At 35.2% G+C, this 14,337-nt stretch overlaps 2 protein-coding genes across 17 annotated transcripts in view; one reads left to right on the top strand and one right to left on the bottom strand.

Moving 5' to 3' along the window:
- Positions 1 to 2,550: 2,550 nt before the first annotated feature.
- Positions 2,551 to 9,527, top strand: LOC130809714 (uncharacterized). 2 transcript variants are annotated; one of them, XM_057675486.1, is made up of 4 exons: positions 2,552 to 3,080; positions 5,040 to 5,134; positions 6,179 to 6,197; positions 7,849 to 9,509. In XM_057675486.1, exons 1-4 carry the CDS (start codon positions 2,715 to 2,717, stop codon positions 9,040 to 9,042), a joined length of 1,674 nt encoding a protein of 557 aa, XP_057531469.1. In that variant the 5' UTR covers positions 2,552 to 2,714; the 3' UTR covers positions 9,043 to 9,509. The 2 variants fall into 2 exon arrangements, with proteins under 2 accessions (XP_057531470.1, XP_057531469.1); XM_057675487.1 differs by lacking the exons at positions 5,040 to 5,134; positions 6,179 to 6,197 and having other exon boundaries at positions 2,551 to 3,080; positions 7,849 to 9,527.
- Positions 9,528 to 10,309: 782 nt separating this feature from the next.
- Positions 10,310 to 14,337, bottom strand: part of LOC130809713 (uncharacterized) — a 19,914-nt gene continuing 15,886 nt past the window's right edge. For 2 of the 15 annotated variants that reach the window (XR_009040909.1, XR_009040908.1), the window contains exons 15-19: positions 13,517 to 13,656; positions 13,286 to 13,332; positions 12,712 to 13,212; positions 12,074 to 12,182; positions 10,310 to 11,153 (exon numbers count right to left, since the gene is read on the bottom strand). The gene's annotated coding sequence lies outside the window, so the exon portion shown is untranslated. Of the gene's footprint in view, positions 11,154 to 12,073; positions 12,183 to 12,711; positions 13,333 to 13,516; positions 13,657 to 14,337 lie in introns of all 15 variants that reach the window. The other 13 variants (XR_009040904.1, XR_009040903.1, XR_009040895.1 and 10 more) reach the window with 13 other exon arrangements.

Here is a 14,337-nt window from a genome sequence, read left to right as displayed (position 1 = left end):
GGGAGTCAGGATGCCTGATGTATATAGTGTCTGTGTTGGAGACCTACAAAGAGACAATAAGTTTTACATTAATATATTATCATCAACTTTTGAACTTTATGAATAGAATGCAACTATAATAACCTAGACATCCCACAAAGGAGTGCTCTTGTGATCAGCCTGCATAGTCATACAACTTCTTTAGTTGAACATTACCCATAGCACGATTAAAGTTACTAAGCAAATGACGTAAGCATAACCTATGATGGGCATAAGGTGGTTGCAATTCCAGCTCCTCCGTGTTCGCTAAATTCTCACATGTCTATCAGAAATAATGCGTAACTCATCCTCTATGTGATATTCTTACAATTACAAGCCATAAACCAAGACCTTGCAGTTATTCATTCCTTCTATACCAAGGCAAACACAAGTGGAAAGATTCCCTTATCACCATCTTGGGCAATCGGAGTCAATAAGGTATGACAGTATTTACCATAATAGTGTGGGCCGTCAATGGCGATTAGAGGTTTACAATGATTAAGCCCTCAAGGCTAGGTCTACAAGTCCAAAAGACACGTTGTAAGGTTCTAGTATTAGGTTGTACATACGAACCTGCGTCATTGTTTTCCTTGAAGAACCACTCAACCACTAGGTCTGGGTTAAAATGTTGCAAAGCTTTAAGAAGCGTGGAAGGAGAGAATATGAATCTTCCCAAGTACCATAGATGGACAACAAGGCTTGTTGCTTAGAACACCATGCTCGCTTATAATTTACATCTATACCAAATCGGTCTTTCACCATCTGTTGCACAAACACCTTAATTGATAGGTCTTGAGCAACATATTTTCTAATCGCATTGTTAATCACGAAAAAAAGTCAAATTAATATGTCCAGCCGACATAGTGTCACTACCCAATACACAAGACCCATACTTTCCATGGTATGTAACAATATGCCATGAAGATGAATAAGAATCAAGCATAGTTCTTAGTTTCCAAGAACAACCCCTCTTACACTTCAACATAAGGATAGTTTGGTTGGAAGTCTTAGTTCTATACGCTACATTTCCATGAAATAATCGAATATAATACACTCTAACAGCTTCTAACAAAGATTCCTTATTATCAAATATCACACCCTTCTCAAAGTCTCCTTCTTTAGTGTAAGTAGTATCACATGCCCAAGATATCCAAGAGTTGTCCTCAACATGTTCATTTAGAGGGGGGACTAGAGCATAAGTTATTGGAGCGAAGATTATAGGAATATTTCCTATGGCCATGTTAGTGGCTAGGGCCTCCTCATCCACAAAAACATCATCAACTAGCTCGTTACTATTATTACCATCATGCTAAGGCCTCATTACTTTCTCTTAAGCTAACTCTTGCGTTATTTGAAACTTGATTTTAAGGGGTTTCAGAACGAGTACAAGATGGGGGAAAAAAAAGGGATTTTGAGTTTCTTGAGTTAACATAGGCATCGTAGGAGAAGGATTAGAAAATACATTTACCACTTAATTCTCTAAGGGTACCTCTTCTACCTATAACTCCAACGAGGGAACATGGTAGACTTTGAATGCTCCCACATAAGCTTATCATCCTCAACCGAAAAGGCTAATAATTGTCCACTCATGTCGTATTTAAAATATATAGTTACGACACTTCTAGTGGAGTCAATTCCAATATTAGAACATATAAGAAGTTTAAACTCACTCAAATCCATGTTCAAGTTGCATGCAAACAAGTTACATCTACCCCCAACATACTTAACATTCCTACCACTTGATCAAATAGAACCATTCCAAAAACATACTTTAGTCACACAAAATGATGCTATTTTTACATGAATACATACAAAATCAACATCATCATCAAGTTCATAAGAATACAAATATAATAGAAATAAGAAACACTTCAATTCAACACAAAAAATAATAACTTAAACACAACATCAATACATACTTCAATTCGAATCAATAAATTAATCTTAAACCCTAAATAAACCCTACACCCTAAGACTTTAAAGAACTACAAAATTAAGTACAAAAATCAATACGTTAGTACCTTAATCAGCTAAGAATGAGGTTGTAGAGAAGAGAGTTTGCAAATGAGTAACCTACATTTGTTTGAAAACAAATTATTTCAAAAAACCCTAAATAAACCCTTATTTATAAAAAAAGACGAAAAGAAATATTATGAATACCTTTGAACAATCCGAGTATGACTCAGAACATTTTAATAGTACTAAAAGGGAAGAAGGAAGAGTGATTTGTCGAATTAGGATTTAGGATAAATTGGTGGAAATGAATAAGAAGAATTATGAAATAATTTATAAAACGCATCAATTTACTGTTAGTAATAAAGAACAAAAATATGGTTAAAAAAAGTCACACCTTTATTCGCTGTTAAGTGACTTTTTTTAACCAAATTATTTATTTTCTGTTACTAATAGCAAACATAATCTTAACTTAAAATCTAAATTAAACACTTATTTTTAAAATTAAATTTCAACAAAACTTAACTATTAAAATATCTTTAAATTTTCTTATTTCCACTTCGTCTTCCATCGTCTCTCCTCTATCAATATCAATAAGATTGAAAATTTCAGTTATATAAAAAGTTAACCCAAATTTCTATCTCTTGAGAAAGAAACCAAGAAATACAATTCTAAGAACCCTAACTTTAATAAGCCTGGGTCGAAGAATTCTAATCGTAAGATCAAAGCTTTTAGACACATCTATGGATGCTCAACAACAACAGCAACAACAATACCAATATCAATATCAAGCTCCAAGTGATCCAGTTGCATCTCAATCTTATGACCCTTCTCAGATTCAATCATATGATCAATCTTATTATGCTTATCAATATCCTTCCAGTCATTACAATCAAACCCAACAACAACAAGATTATTCATCGTATTATTACCAAGATTATTCAACTTATCAAACCCAAATTCCGACTGCTGATCCCAATTCGATTCACCCACCTGGGGTTCCTATTACTGCTGATTTGCAACAAACCCATATTCAAAATGCCCAACATTTGTATTACCCACATGGAGTTGTTGCCTCTCAAAATCCCCCTCAACATGTTTTTTCGCAGGTTTGGGGCTGTTTTCATGGAATGTTAGAGTTTTGATTGTGTTTTTTGTTTTTAAAGTTATGATGTGTTTCTGAGTTTTGCATTTTTTTATTTTGTTATATAAATGTTTGTAGGATTCTTGTTCTACAAAAAACGTAACGTTTAGGTACTGACTGTTAGTGCAATTCTTATGAGGGAAATTGGGTATTAGAAAATATATGAAGAAGTTTTGAGTATAATGTAGGTTTCTTTGTATGGTTGAAAAGAAATTGAAGCACCTTAATCTAGATAGATGATGAATGTGTTTGAGGTGTCAATTTGGGTCATTCAGTTTATGACGATTCAGGTTTTAGCCGAATATGTTACAGATTTATTAACCTCTATTTTATTTCTGGGTAGTTTTTTTATTTTGAATTCATTTTAGGGTAGTTTTTTCCAGGAGTACATCACCATGTTGTGTACTTGCTCATTTTCATTAGCCATTGAAATAATTTGAGGTAAAAGGATTTCCTACAATCATAAATCTCAAAATTGAGAGTAGTAGCCCCATCATTTTGGCATCGGCATTGTTGTTTTCTTTTTTATATTTCATAGAGTAGCTTTGAAAGACTACTACAATTTTTCTTGAATTGTGATGTTGAATAATAACTATCTTTGTAAAAGTTCTCGTCCTTGTACCTTTTGTGCAATGGCATGATCACAATGATTATGCATTTTACCCTTCGATTGATGTACTGATTGATATGAAGAAGTTGAATTAAAACTCAAAAATACTTTCTTTTTTCTTTTGGAATCATTGGATGCATTTTCTGTTGGAATTAAGCAAGTGTGTTATCAAGAACTGAACCAATATATTTAATGATTGGGTGTTTTCTAAATGTTCCAACTATTTTTAGTAAAATAATGGGAAGCCATCAAATATATTTTTGGGTAAGATGGAATGAGCCTGGCTGATGCTCTTTAAATACAAGGTTGTGTTGTGATCTACTGTTGAAACTGAAAGTTAACTAATCTGCTATTGATATGGAGCTGTGTCCCCGACCTCGACACTACAATTTTCTTCTTTGTACTTGCCTTCTATATTTGACTTGTCCTAGTATTAGGTGTTTGGGCCAATTGGACTTATTCATGACAAAGTCTGATTTATTCATGTTTCTGAATTCTGACCCACCAAGTTCAGATTCCTGTCCATTTGGGACTATTCAATCAGCTAAAATTTTAAATACTCCCCTGTACTTGCTATTTGGAAGCCAACACATGTTCGAAATTGTGATGTCCGACCAAGATTGGTGACCAAAAACAAATGGAGGCTTCATGCTAATAGGAAAGTAGCCAGCATTCCTTTTTCACCTTTGTTTAGGTTGAGATGATACATTAAGAAGTATATGAACATCGGACAAGTTATCTTGTTTTATGTCAAATTGAATCCTATTTTTGAATTGCAGGCAGTCTACCAAGTACTTCCTCCAGCACCCTGTTGTCAGTGATGTTATAAGATATTGTTTTGACAAAAATAACCCTGTATAGCCACTTAAACGCAAGTAAATTTGTAAAAGGGTATAGTAAAATGGGTATATGTAAAATTATTTAGATTTTATGTCTTTTTTGTGGGATTCTTGTTGTCTTCCATTCTCTTTTCTTTCCTCTCTTTATGATACCATGGGTAGGGTAATACTTATACAGGGAGTAAACGACTATTCATAGATCGGGAATTCCAGTCGATTTTTCTTTGTAGATTCTTGTACTATATACGGTGATAAGTTTGGCCAATCAATATGTATTTACTGTCAAAAAAATTCCTGCAATCTACTTCTCAATTTTAGTATGAGAGTTTGACTCAAGATCCAGTTTCATGTGCATGTACGATTGTTGTTTAGGGTTTGATGGTCGCTTGTTGCAAATGCAAGTGAATTTCTGATTCTGATAGGTAAGGTCACTGTGCATGGAAGCTGACATAATTGGTTGAATCGCTTACGACAGGAAAGGGATGGATTTATCCAGATTTTAGTTCTGGCGTTACTTGTGCGCTGCTTCTTTCCTACAAAGATTGGAGCTGTTTTGACATCAGCACGTTAGTAAGTAGGACTCACTTCAAAAAATATTTTTCTTAACTTTCATTTATTGTCAATCTTCGGGTTTGTTTGAAAAATGGTTGTTGGCTGGTTTGATCAGCTGGAAGTATTTACACATTTGCAAGCTATTAAGCCAGTTGTTTAAGCCAGATTGGAGATGTTTGGGAAGCATTAGTTGTTGGCTGTTGGCTGTTTAGAGAAAATTTGGGTCAAAAGCCAAAAGCTAATAAAAAAAGCTACTCATATTAGCTTTGCTTAAAAGTTAGTTTTTAAGCGAACTAACTTTTAAGAGATTTACCCAAAAACATTTATGGCTGTTTGACCAATAGAAAAGTCAAAAGCTACCCAAAATTCCATTTTTTAGACATTCCCTTAAATTCTTTCTCACTCTCGTCCCTAGAACTTACTCTTAATCCTTGATCTTTCTCTTTCCACTTTTAATTTTTCATTTAATTCAACAATGGTTCTGATTCTCTGTGCCAATTCTTATCTTTACAGTGAAAATTGTTTTTGATTCCAATAGTGTTTAATAAAAGATGATGATGTCAAATAGAGACATTGACTCATGAAACTCTAAAGGACCATTGGACTGCTTGAAGCAGTTTTAGATTTAAACGTGATGTTGGATGTAAATAAAACATCATGATTTCCTGGACCAGATAGTCCTTGGTCATTTTAGAGTTATTATGAGTCCATTCATGTTCTTTTCTTGTTTCATTTTTCCAAAGTTTATTTTTACTTTCTTTTCATTTGTTGCTGTCGTATATGAAAATTGAGTATTTTATCTCCTGCTGCTCCACTGTAAGGCACAAAAATACATGTCCAGGGTGTACCTTATAGTGAAGAGTAGAAAAGATTCTCTTTTGCCTTGATACTCCTCTCGCTTTGTTCTTTTTTGGACAACAGCAAACTTTACATTCTAGAAGAGGTTTATCTGGAGGATTTTTTTTTTATTTTTGTCTACAAAGGTGATCGTGAGGGTTTAAGTTAAGTCTTCTCCGATTTGCTAAGCAAGGATTGATGGATCTGTCTGCTTGAATTTGACAGTGGTGGAAAAAGATTTGAGGTAATGCAAAAGACTTGTTCTTCCCAATCGTTTTGCAGGTGCAGTTTCCATCTTTGAAGGTCTAGTTTTATAGTTTTGTGAAGGTTTGGCAGGTTTTGGTAACCATGATGTTGATGCCTGCCTCTATGTGAAAACATTGGGTTAAGGATATACTGCATTTGTGGTTGGAGGAGGATTGTGCTATGTGTAAACATTTCTATGGTTGAATATAATTTGAGACTAAGTTAAATGCTTGATATGTCGTTTGGGAGTACAATTATCTGGAGTTAAGTTTTTTTTTTTTTTTTTTTTTTTTTTTTTTTTTTTTTTTTTTTTTTTTTTAATTGCTTTCAGAGGGAAAGCAACTCCAGTTGGTCAACTTCCAAAGGGTGGCATATATACTTGTATCCTCAACCTAGTTAGTGTTTCACATATCACATTCTTTTATATGGATGCTTCTGCATCTAATCCTCTCTGGTTAGTGTAGGAGTGTTCGTTTTTGATGACCAACCCTGAATGATGGGCATTGCTTAACCACAAAGTATTGGTTTAGAAGGCCTTACTTTTTATATAGACAGGTCTTGACACATTGGGTTAGTCTCTGGGTGCAGAATCGTGACTTATTCAATATGCTTCTTGATTCTGGCCTAATGCTGCACAATTTTATTTAAATTTTCTTCTGTTTGACTTGGAGCTGACTGAAACTAGCTAAATAATCTCAATTCAGATTATTTATAGTCATCAGCTGATTGGACTTGCGAAGATACAATTTTTTGTGGGAGATTGGGGCTCAAACCTGAAGTTGATTTGTCTCTCTGCTGCTGATTGTAATGTCTTTTGTACTGATACATTATGCTGAAAACTCTTTAGCTTTCAATTGTCAATGCATTGGAGGTATTATTTGTATGTCTTGAAGTTTGTGAATTTTGAACTGCAGTTGCTATTGTATTGCTTGAAGTAATTTTTAGATAGCTCTTAAACCTTCATTGGCAATGTTTTACAGACTGTTGAACTAACATGTAAAGCCAGGAGTTCAGGGCTTCTTTTGAAACAAGAGAACTTATTGTTGACGTTTTGTTATAATACATGTTACTTTGAAGTTGTCACCTTGTCCTTACAAAATTCACGTAACGTCTTGACTAGATCTAGATATTTGGTCCTACCTATCTAGTTTTGGAGCAGTTATTTATGTACAGGATCTTTCCTGTTGCAGTTTAGATTTTTTTTTTCTAACACTCGTATGTTAGATCAGATGTTGATATTACTTGTAAAGCATGGAATATGATGTATTCCTTACTGGAAATAGTTGTCACATCCTACCGTTTATCTTATAAATTTGCTTATGCATTAAAGTTGTAAATTCCTTAATAAACATTGTATCTTCTTTCCTATCCCTATCCCAATCGCATTGTTTAAGTTGTGGGACACTAGGAAATCTAATATGTTAGGGAAGGTGAGAACTTCCTGAACTGGTATCTATCATTAAAGTTTGAATTTTTCAATGCTGGAAAACTTATGAAGTATATTTTAGTATGAAATGTATAAGATCTTCTCATTAAAGATTCTATTGGTGCACCTTTTATCATTGTCTTTCTCCACCTCACTTTTGCTTCTTTATGATATTTTGATTGGATGAATACTGCATAAACTGATCACTCTTTCTATATACCAGGCTGGAGGCAGTCAACCTGGTCGGTCTATGAGAGGGCGTGGTGCATTTGGTCGTCATGGTAGAGGGAGAGGTGGTGGCCGTGGTAAGCCACAGGCTACAAGATCATCTGCACCTGTGACTAATGCTGGTGCTCAATCTGTGGCATCATCTGCTGCTGAGGGCCAAGCTGCTACAAGTAAGCAACCTGTGGCTTGGTGTGAAATTTGCAGAACTGATTGTACAACACTTGAAGTTCTAGAGCAGCATAAGAATGGAAAGCGACACAAAAAGAACTTGAAAGTGCACGAGGACTTGCAGAATCTAAGCAGACAACTGACAATGACTAAACCTGACACAATTCCTGACCAAGCTACTGAAGGGTCGACTGCAAATCATCCTCCCAGTGACAATGTTGCCTCTGTGCAAGTTGGTGTAGAGAATGGCTCTGGATCTTCAGGGCTGTTACCATCTCAAGAATCAGTTAGGATGGATAACTTTGGTGGCAGGGGTGGTTTTAAGCGGAAATTGAGAGGGGGTCGTGGTGGGAAGTTGATGAGAGCCTTTGATGGGTCAAGGAGGCCTGTGGAACCTCCAAAACCTAAACAGGTGGCTTCTTTAATCTGTGAATTATGTAATGTAAAATGTGAGTCTCAGGTTGTTTTCCAAAGCCATGTAGTCGGGAAAAAGCACCTGGCAAACTTGAAGCGTTTCCAAGGCCATAAAGAGGCGCTCGGAGATGCGGTGCAGGCACTATACCCTTCTTTTAATATCATTTCATCGACCTCCAGCATTCCGCAAGTCAATCAACAGGGAGTCAATCAACAGATTAACCAGGATGCTCAAGCCCTTGCATCGATGATGCTCAGTCAACAAAACCTGCAAGATCCGCAAGCTGCGCAGACAGCTTTGGCAGAGCTTCTTCACCAGCATGGCATTCATGATGCTCAGACTCTTATTGCTCAGTTGGTCCCATATTTAGTTGCTCAATTTCAAGCACCTGGAGCATTACCTGTCCCAGTAGCTGGATTTGCAATGCCTGGACAGAATCCTGCGAGTCAAGAAGCACATGTCCATTCTGGAACTCAGAGCGATAATGTTGCTGTTGAAAACCAAACCGAAGCACAAAATGTGACAAGTAATACTGATTCCCAAACTGCTGCAGAAGAGAACAAGCCTACTGTTGATGTCCTACCAGAAAATAAAAGCCAGCACTGACATTGACATTCATCTGAGCGCATATAGTTAGGTCCCCATTCAAGAGCATGTATTGAGTACGTTTTCAGATGCGTCAAATAACAACAGCTAGATGTACTTAAATTGTTGAACATGATTGACTTGGCTTTATTTTCAATGCAACATCTTGCTTTTGCAAGAATATGGTGTTTAGACATTTAGAATTTAAGATTCCAGAACTTTTGAGGTTGCAACTTTTTGGAGTTTTGGTCATTACAAACTATGAAGTAGCAACTTTGATTGTGTTATTGTTCAATTGAAATGACTTGGGACAAAATTATGGTATTGGTATTTTTCATGTAATATTTTTTGTAACTTGTATAGACCTGTTAATTGATCAATTAGGTCGATCGAGTTTGACCAAAAAAAAAAAATGGGTTAGGTCGGTCGGGTCTCAGTTGGTTGATTGGCATTGTGTACTTGTATAGTTTTATATAATGAAGGTGACCCATTTACCCATAGTAAAATGGAGTAAAAGAATATATAAAAAAAATAAAAATAAAAAATGAGGCTAGCAGGTGTTGGTGTGCAGCATTGTTTTGTAATTTGTAGCATCAGCCAAATAGCGGCATTCATCCCAATAAGCTGCATGTAGGGACAAACTACTAACTACTAAAGGCACAAGCAAAAAAGCATGTCTATTGTTTGTGATCATAACTCATAAACATCTCGCGACTGCCGACTGACATGCGGATCACAAGCTCAGAACTGACATTAAAACATCAAAATGTAGGCACTAATTATTTTATTCTTTGTATTAATAATAAAAGTCACAGATATCTTACAACTTCCATCTCAAATTCTAACATGGATTCTTCTTAGATTAAATACATGTATGATGAATTTTGTTTTATTAAATGGTCACATCAATGAGGCCTCTTTGAAAATGTGTTTTATTTCCCTTGTGAATTGTGCCTTCAATCAACAATAAACTCAGAATCTTATAGGGATATTTCAGAAAAAAATGTTAAAAGATAAGCTTATTTTCAAAAAACTCACCAAAATGAGCTTAGAGATATTTTAATTCTCAAAATAAACATTTCAATGCCAAAGTTGAGGTTAGGTATTCGTTCGCTGTTACAACATACAAAGAGGCAGGTCGAAAAAGTCAAAACCTATTACTAAAAATGAATAAAAAAAGACAATATGATAACGTTTGAGACGACAAAAAAGAAGAAATGTTGATTCGCTATTATCAACAGCAAACAAACTAGTTATTTATTTTTTTTATCTTTGCAAACGTTATAACATTGCCTTTCTTTTATTCGATGTTAGTAAAATTTCTCTTGTTTGCTGTTAATAACGAACAAGCCTTGATCTTAAGCACGGACACAAAATCAAAAATTTCCGAAGCTTATAGAATTTTGTTTTAAAAAACCCTTTTATTTTTTTTTTATATTTGATATAGTTAATAATTGAGTCATATATTTATATTAAAAAAAAAAAAAGAAAGCAAGTCACTGAATCAAAAGCCAATCTAAAAAGTATACCAATAAACTAAAGTTGTTTAATTTTATATTTAAACATCATACATCGAATAATTCTTTTTTATTTTGGGAATCAAATAATCTTCTAGTTGGTTCAATAATCAATCAGCTCAAAGTTGATCAATTGATTAATCAAAAAGTGAATTACCTGCTATCGTGACAATTTCTTAATCACCATAACCTACGATCGTGTAAGTAAAAATATAGCCTCTAAGCACCGTGAATTCTGATAGAGATTTTGCAAGACAATTAAACTTGACATATTCAAATTACTCCTCATTTAGTTTGTTGTAAGAGCTTTTAAAAACAAATGAGTAAAATAAACAAATCATATATTCATACGACAACAAAACTAAAAATGTGGTTGAAGCATATTCTACTGTCGAGAAACTTAGGGCTAACAGCAGATTAAGAATATCCTTAAACATGTTATGTGATGATGCTATTGCTAGCCATCCGGCTCATAAAAATGGAACACAAGTGATCAGCAGCGGACTTCAGAATGTAGCTTTTTCTGCTCTTTAGGCGTTGCAGACCTAAGAGTTGCTCCTTCTCTTCCTCGACTACCGCAAAACACGTTTGAATTGCATAGATCATAAATGGCAACTGAAAAATTAAACCAAGTTGATCAATATAATATCGGAGCAGTATGAAAGCAATAGATATATTCACGACCATTCAACTTCACAGAATGAACCTGAGACGAGACAACACAGCATGTGTTTAACCAGTAGGAAACAACAGTGTCAGAAATAAAATGAACTTAGTCACAAAGAACTGAACTATTTTAAAAGTAAATTCTGGAGGTGAACGCGCGCGAGTCTGTAAAGAATACACAAATTTGCAGATGTCAATGCCAATAGCATTTTGATCTTAACTAGTTAGGTGTTAACACCAAACTTTGAAACTTTGATATAAAAATCAGCCATGATAGATCTTTTCCACCATTGTACACTACCACTTTGTTGATCTTCTATAAGAATTTCAAGAGCTATTGTATTTTTTAGTTCAGATTTTATTGAACATGACTTTCTGGGACAGAGTGCTCTGTTATCTTTTCCTTTTCAGTGCAGTTTTCTGCATAGATTCGGTTTACAATTATTGCACCATCTATGAATTCATAATCCCTCACTTGCTGCAGCTTCAAGAGGACCTATTGCCGACTGTATGACTTCACAACCACCATAGAAAACTTTGCAAGGTCTTATATCTGTGCGACCTCATACGTTGTTAAATCAGCCATAGCTCTTCCCACCCCACCAAGTACATCTCCATCCCAGTAAAAAAAAAAAAAGAAAAGACAAATGCTACTAAAATCGATGAACAAGAAATGGGTGGTTGAGGCATAAGCATTGGTCAACCATAAGTCGCATAAATTATTTTTGCACAATCATCAGAACACAGATTTAGCTTCATTCAATCAATATAACAATTGAAAAACTTGAACAAGCAGCGGCAGTTTCATCTAAACTCTAAAGATTTGATCCACGTAAAACATGAAAACAAGACAAGCAAAGAAAACATACCCCTAAAAAGCTACAGGTTTATCAACAACCACCACACCACTCCTATGTGGGCTCTATTGCAAAGCCTCAAATGGTTTAAACGCCTTTTGATTATCCATCTCAACAATCTCTGTATATAGAATATCAACAAGAGCATGGAGTTAAAAAAATGCAATAGAAAATGGCTACAAATATTAGCAGAACAAATACTTGCAACTTTCCACTACACTACCAATAAGAACACTCGGTAATGAACATCAATCAGATTTCTTTTCAATGAGCCTCAAAATGGTTCAAAGGCTTTTTGATTGTCCATTTCAACAATCTATGTCTATTAAGTATCATACAGACCTAGTGTTATGGTGCTCACAGACACACTAATGAGGAATTAAATTGAATCAGAATAATGACCACAGAATATAAACAGTACATTTATTAGTAGAATAGCTACATATTCTTAGAATATAGTTTAACGCTCTAGTTTTAATACTTTAAATTCGTATCTGAAAGAGTGCTGTATAATAGTAATAGGAGTACTAACCAGAGAAATGATTTTGCACTAAAATTGCATATGTCATACACACAATTTAAATCCTAAATCTGAACAAAATGCAAATGATCTTCAGCTATAATAAGCTTTTATAATGCAAATTATGTACCATAAAAGAACCACTTCTGTATGGAGCCATTGTAAGGTTGACCCAAGAATTGCCTGAAAGAGGTTTCATGAGTTTGTTCAATGCCTGACGATTGGTAAACTGAAAAGTAAGGCAACATTCCTTGTCAGAAAATTGTAAACATTTTAGGGCATTAAGATCCATAGAATTTGTGCTCACAGTTATTCCCTTTAAAGGAGTAGCACTGAACTGATTACTTTCAGATTACCAGTTTTATCTGTCCAAAGCACTGAAGACTGATCATAAAATGGCGCCTAAGCCGATAGTGTAGCAGCAGATGCGTACCAGCTGATAGTGTAGCAGCAGATGGAGTACCAAAAACGTAGAGTTTAAGGTCGTAGGTCATGGTTTTACATCAAACGAAATCACCTGCTCAGCATCATATTCCCATAGTTGTGGTCTCATTCTCTGCTGGCTGGAAAACGGGCTTGTGGGGCTCCTTATAATTCCAACCTCTCGTTAATACACCACGGCACCAACTATCTACATTGTGGAGGCTCATTAGAAATCTGTATCCCTGATAAAGAAGACGCCACTCATTGATGCACGAACTCACCTCACAAACTTGCTTGATATGGACACATGACACGACAGACTGAACACCTGATACATATAAATGCGCAAGAACCTCATTTACCAAGAGAAATTGTAATATGCTTGAACAGATTTCTCAGCAGAGTTTTATGTCATTTGTAACAGTGGGAATTGGGATGAAGGTGGAGGAAAGGAGAAAGAGAGCCAACTTGAAAACATTTAGATCCTAAAATATTAAGATTGTGGCAATAACCTCATAACCTATTGGGAAATGCGGCAACTGCGGCGATCTAGGTAGATGCGGTAGCGAGAGTGATATGGTTACCGTAACGTCAATTCTCGACCGAAAGCGTGCGATGTCCCTTAAATAGGCCCAAAATACAGTTTTTAAACCTGACAAAAGGCTCAAAAGTTAACAATGTGATCCTTCAAATGTTCAATTATGTTCCACTCAAGAAAGGATGCAAAGAGGAGCAAGACTTAGGTTGAAATCATACCAATCACCTTCGTCCAAGTAGTTTAAGTTGTGTTCTTTCATCATTCAAAGTTTTTTTTAAGGTTATTCAAGACATTCAGTCACTAATATGTTAAACTATTAATTGTTACTCTATCCATTTGGAACTGCCACACTTTCCATTTTATTCCATCTCTTTTACTTAGTCATAATTTCCATTTATGAACATGTACCTATCACTTTCTTTAACTCATCCACATGTTTCCTTTATCCACACAATTTGAGTGACCCCACCCATCTCTAATTTTTGTGCCCAATTCCCTTGTTGCAATTTCAAAGGGACTATGGAAGTATATAGGTAAGCATGTTTAATTGCCATGGTTAGATTTGTTTTAAGTGTTGTAATAAGTCAAATTTTTACCCACACATGAAGTAATGCTAGCTAAGAACTTACATGAAAAGGTTTCCAAAGCTCCTAGAAGACATGTGCAAGGAATATACAAGGAGCTACTTAACTCCTCATGGATGTGTACAAGGAAGTTGGGATGGATTTTTTTTTCCTCTCAATTACTTGAACATTGGAGGTTAAGGATGTTATGCAAGGAGGAAGTTGGAGAAGT

The sequence above is a fragment of the Amaranthus tricolor genome, chromosome 4, assembly GCF_026212465.1.
Source record: "Amaranthus tricolor cultivar Red isolate AtriRed21 chromosome 4, ASM2621246v1, whole genome shotgun sequence".
Taxonomy (NCBI): Eukaryota; Viridiplantae; Streptophyta; class Magnoliopsida; order Caryophyllales; family Amaranthaceae; genus Amaranthus; species Amaranthus tricolor.
This window is presented reverse-complemented; position numbering and strand designations above follow the sequence as displayed.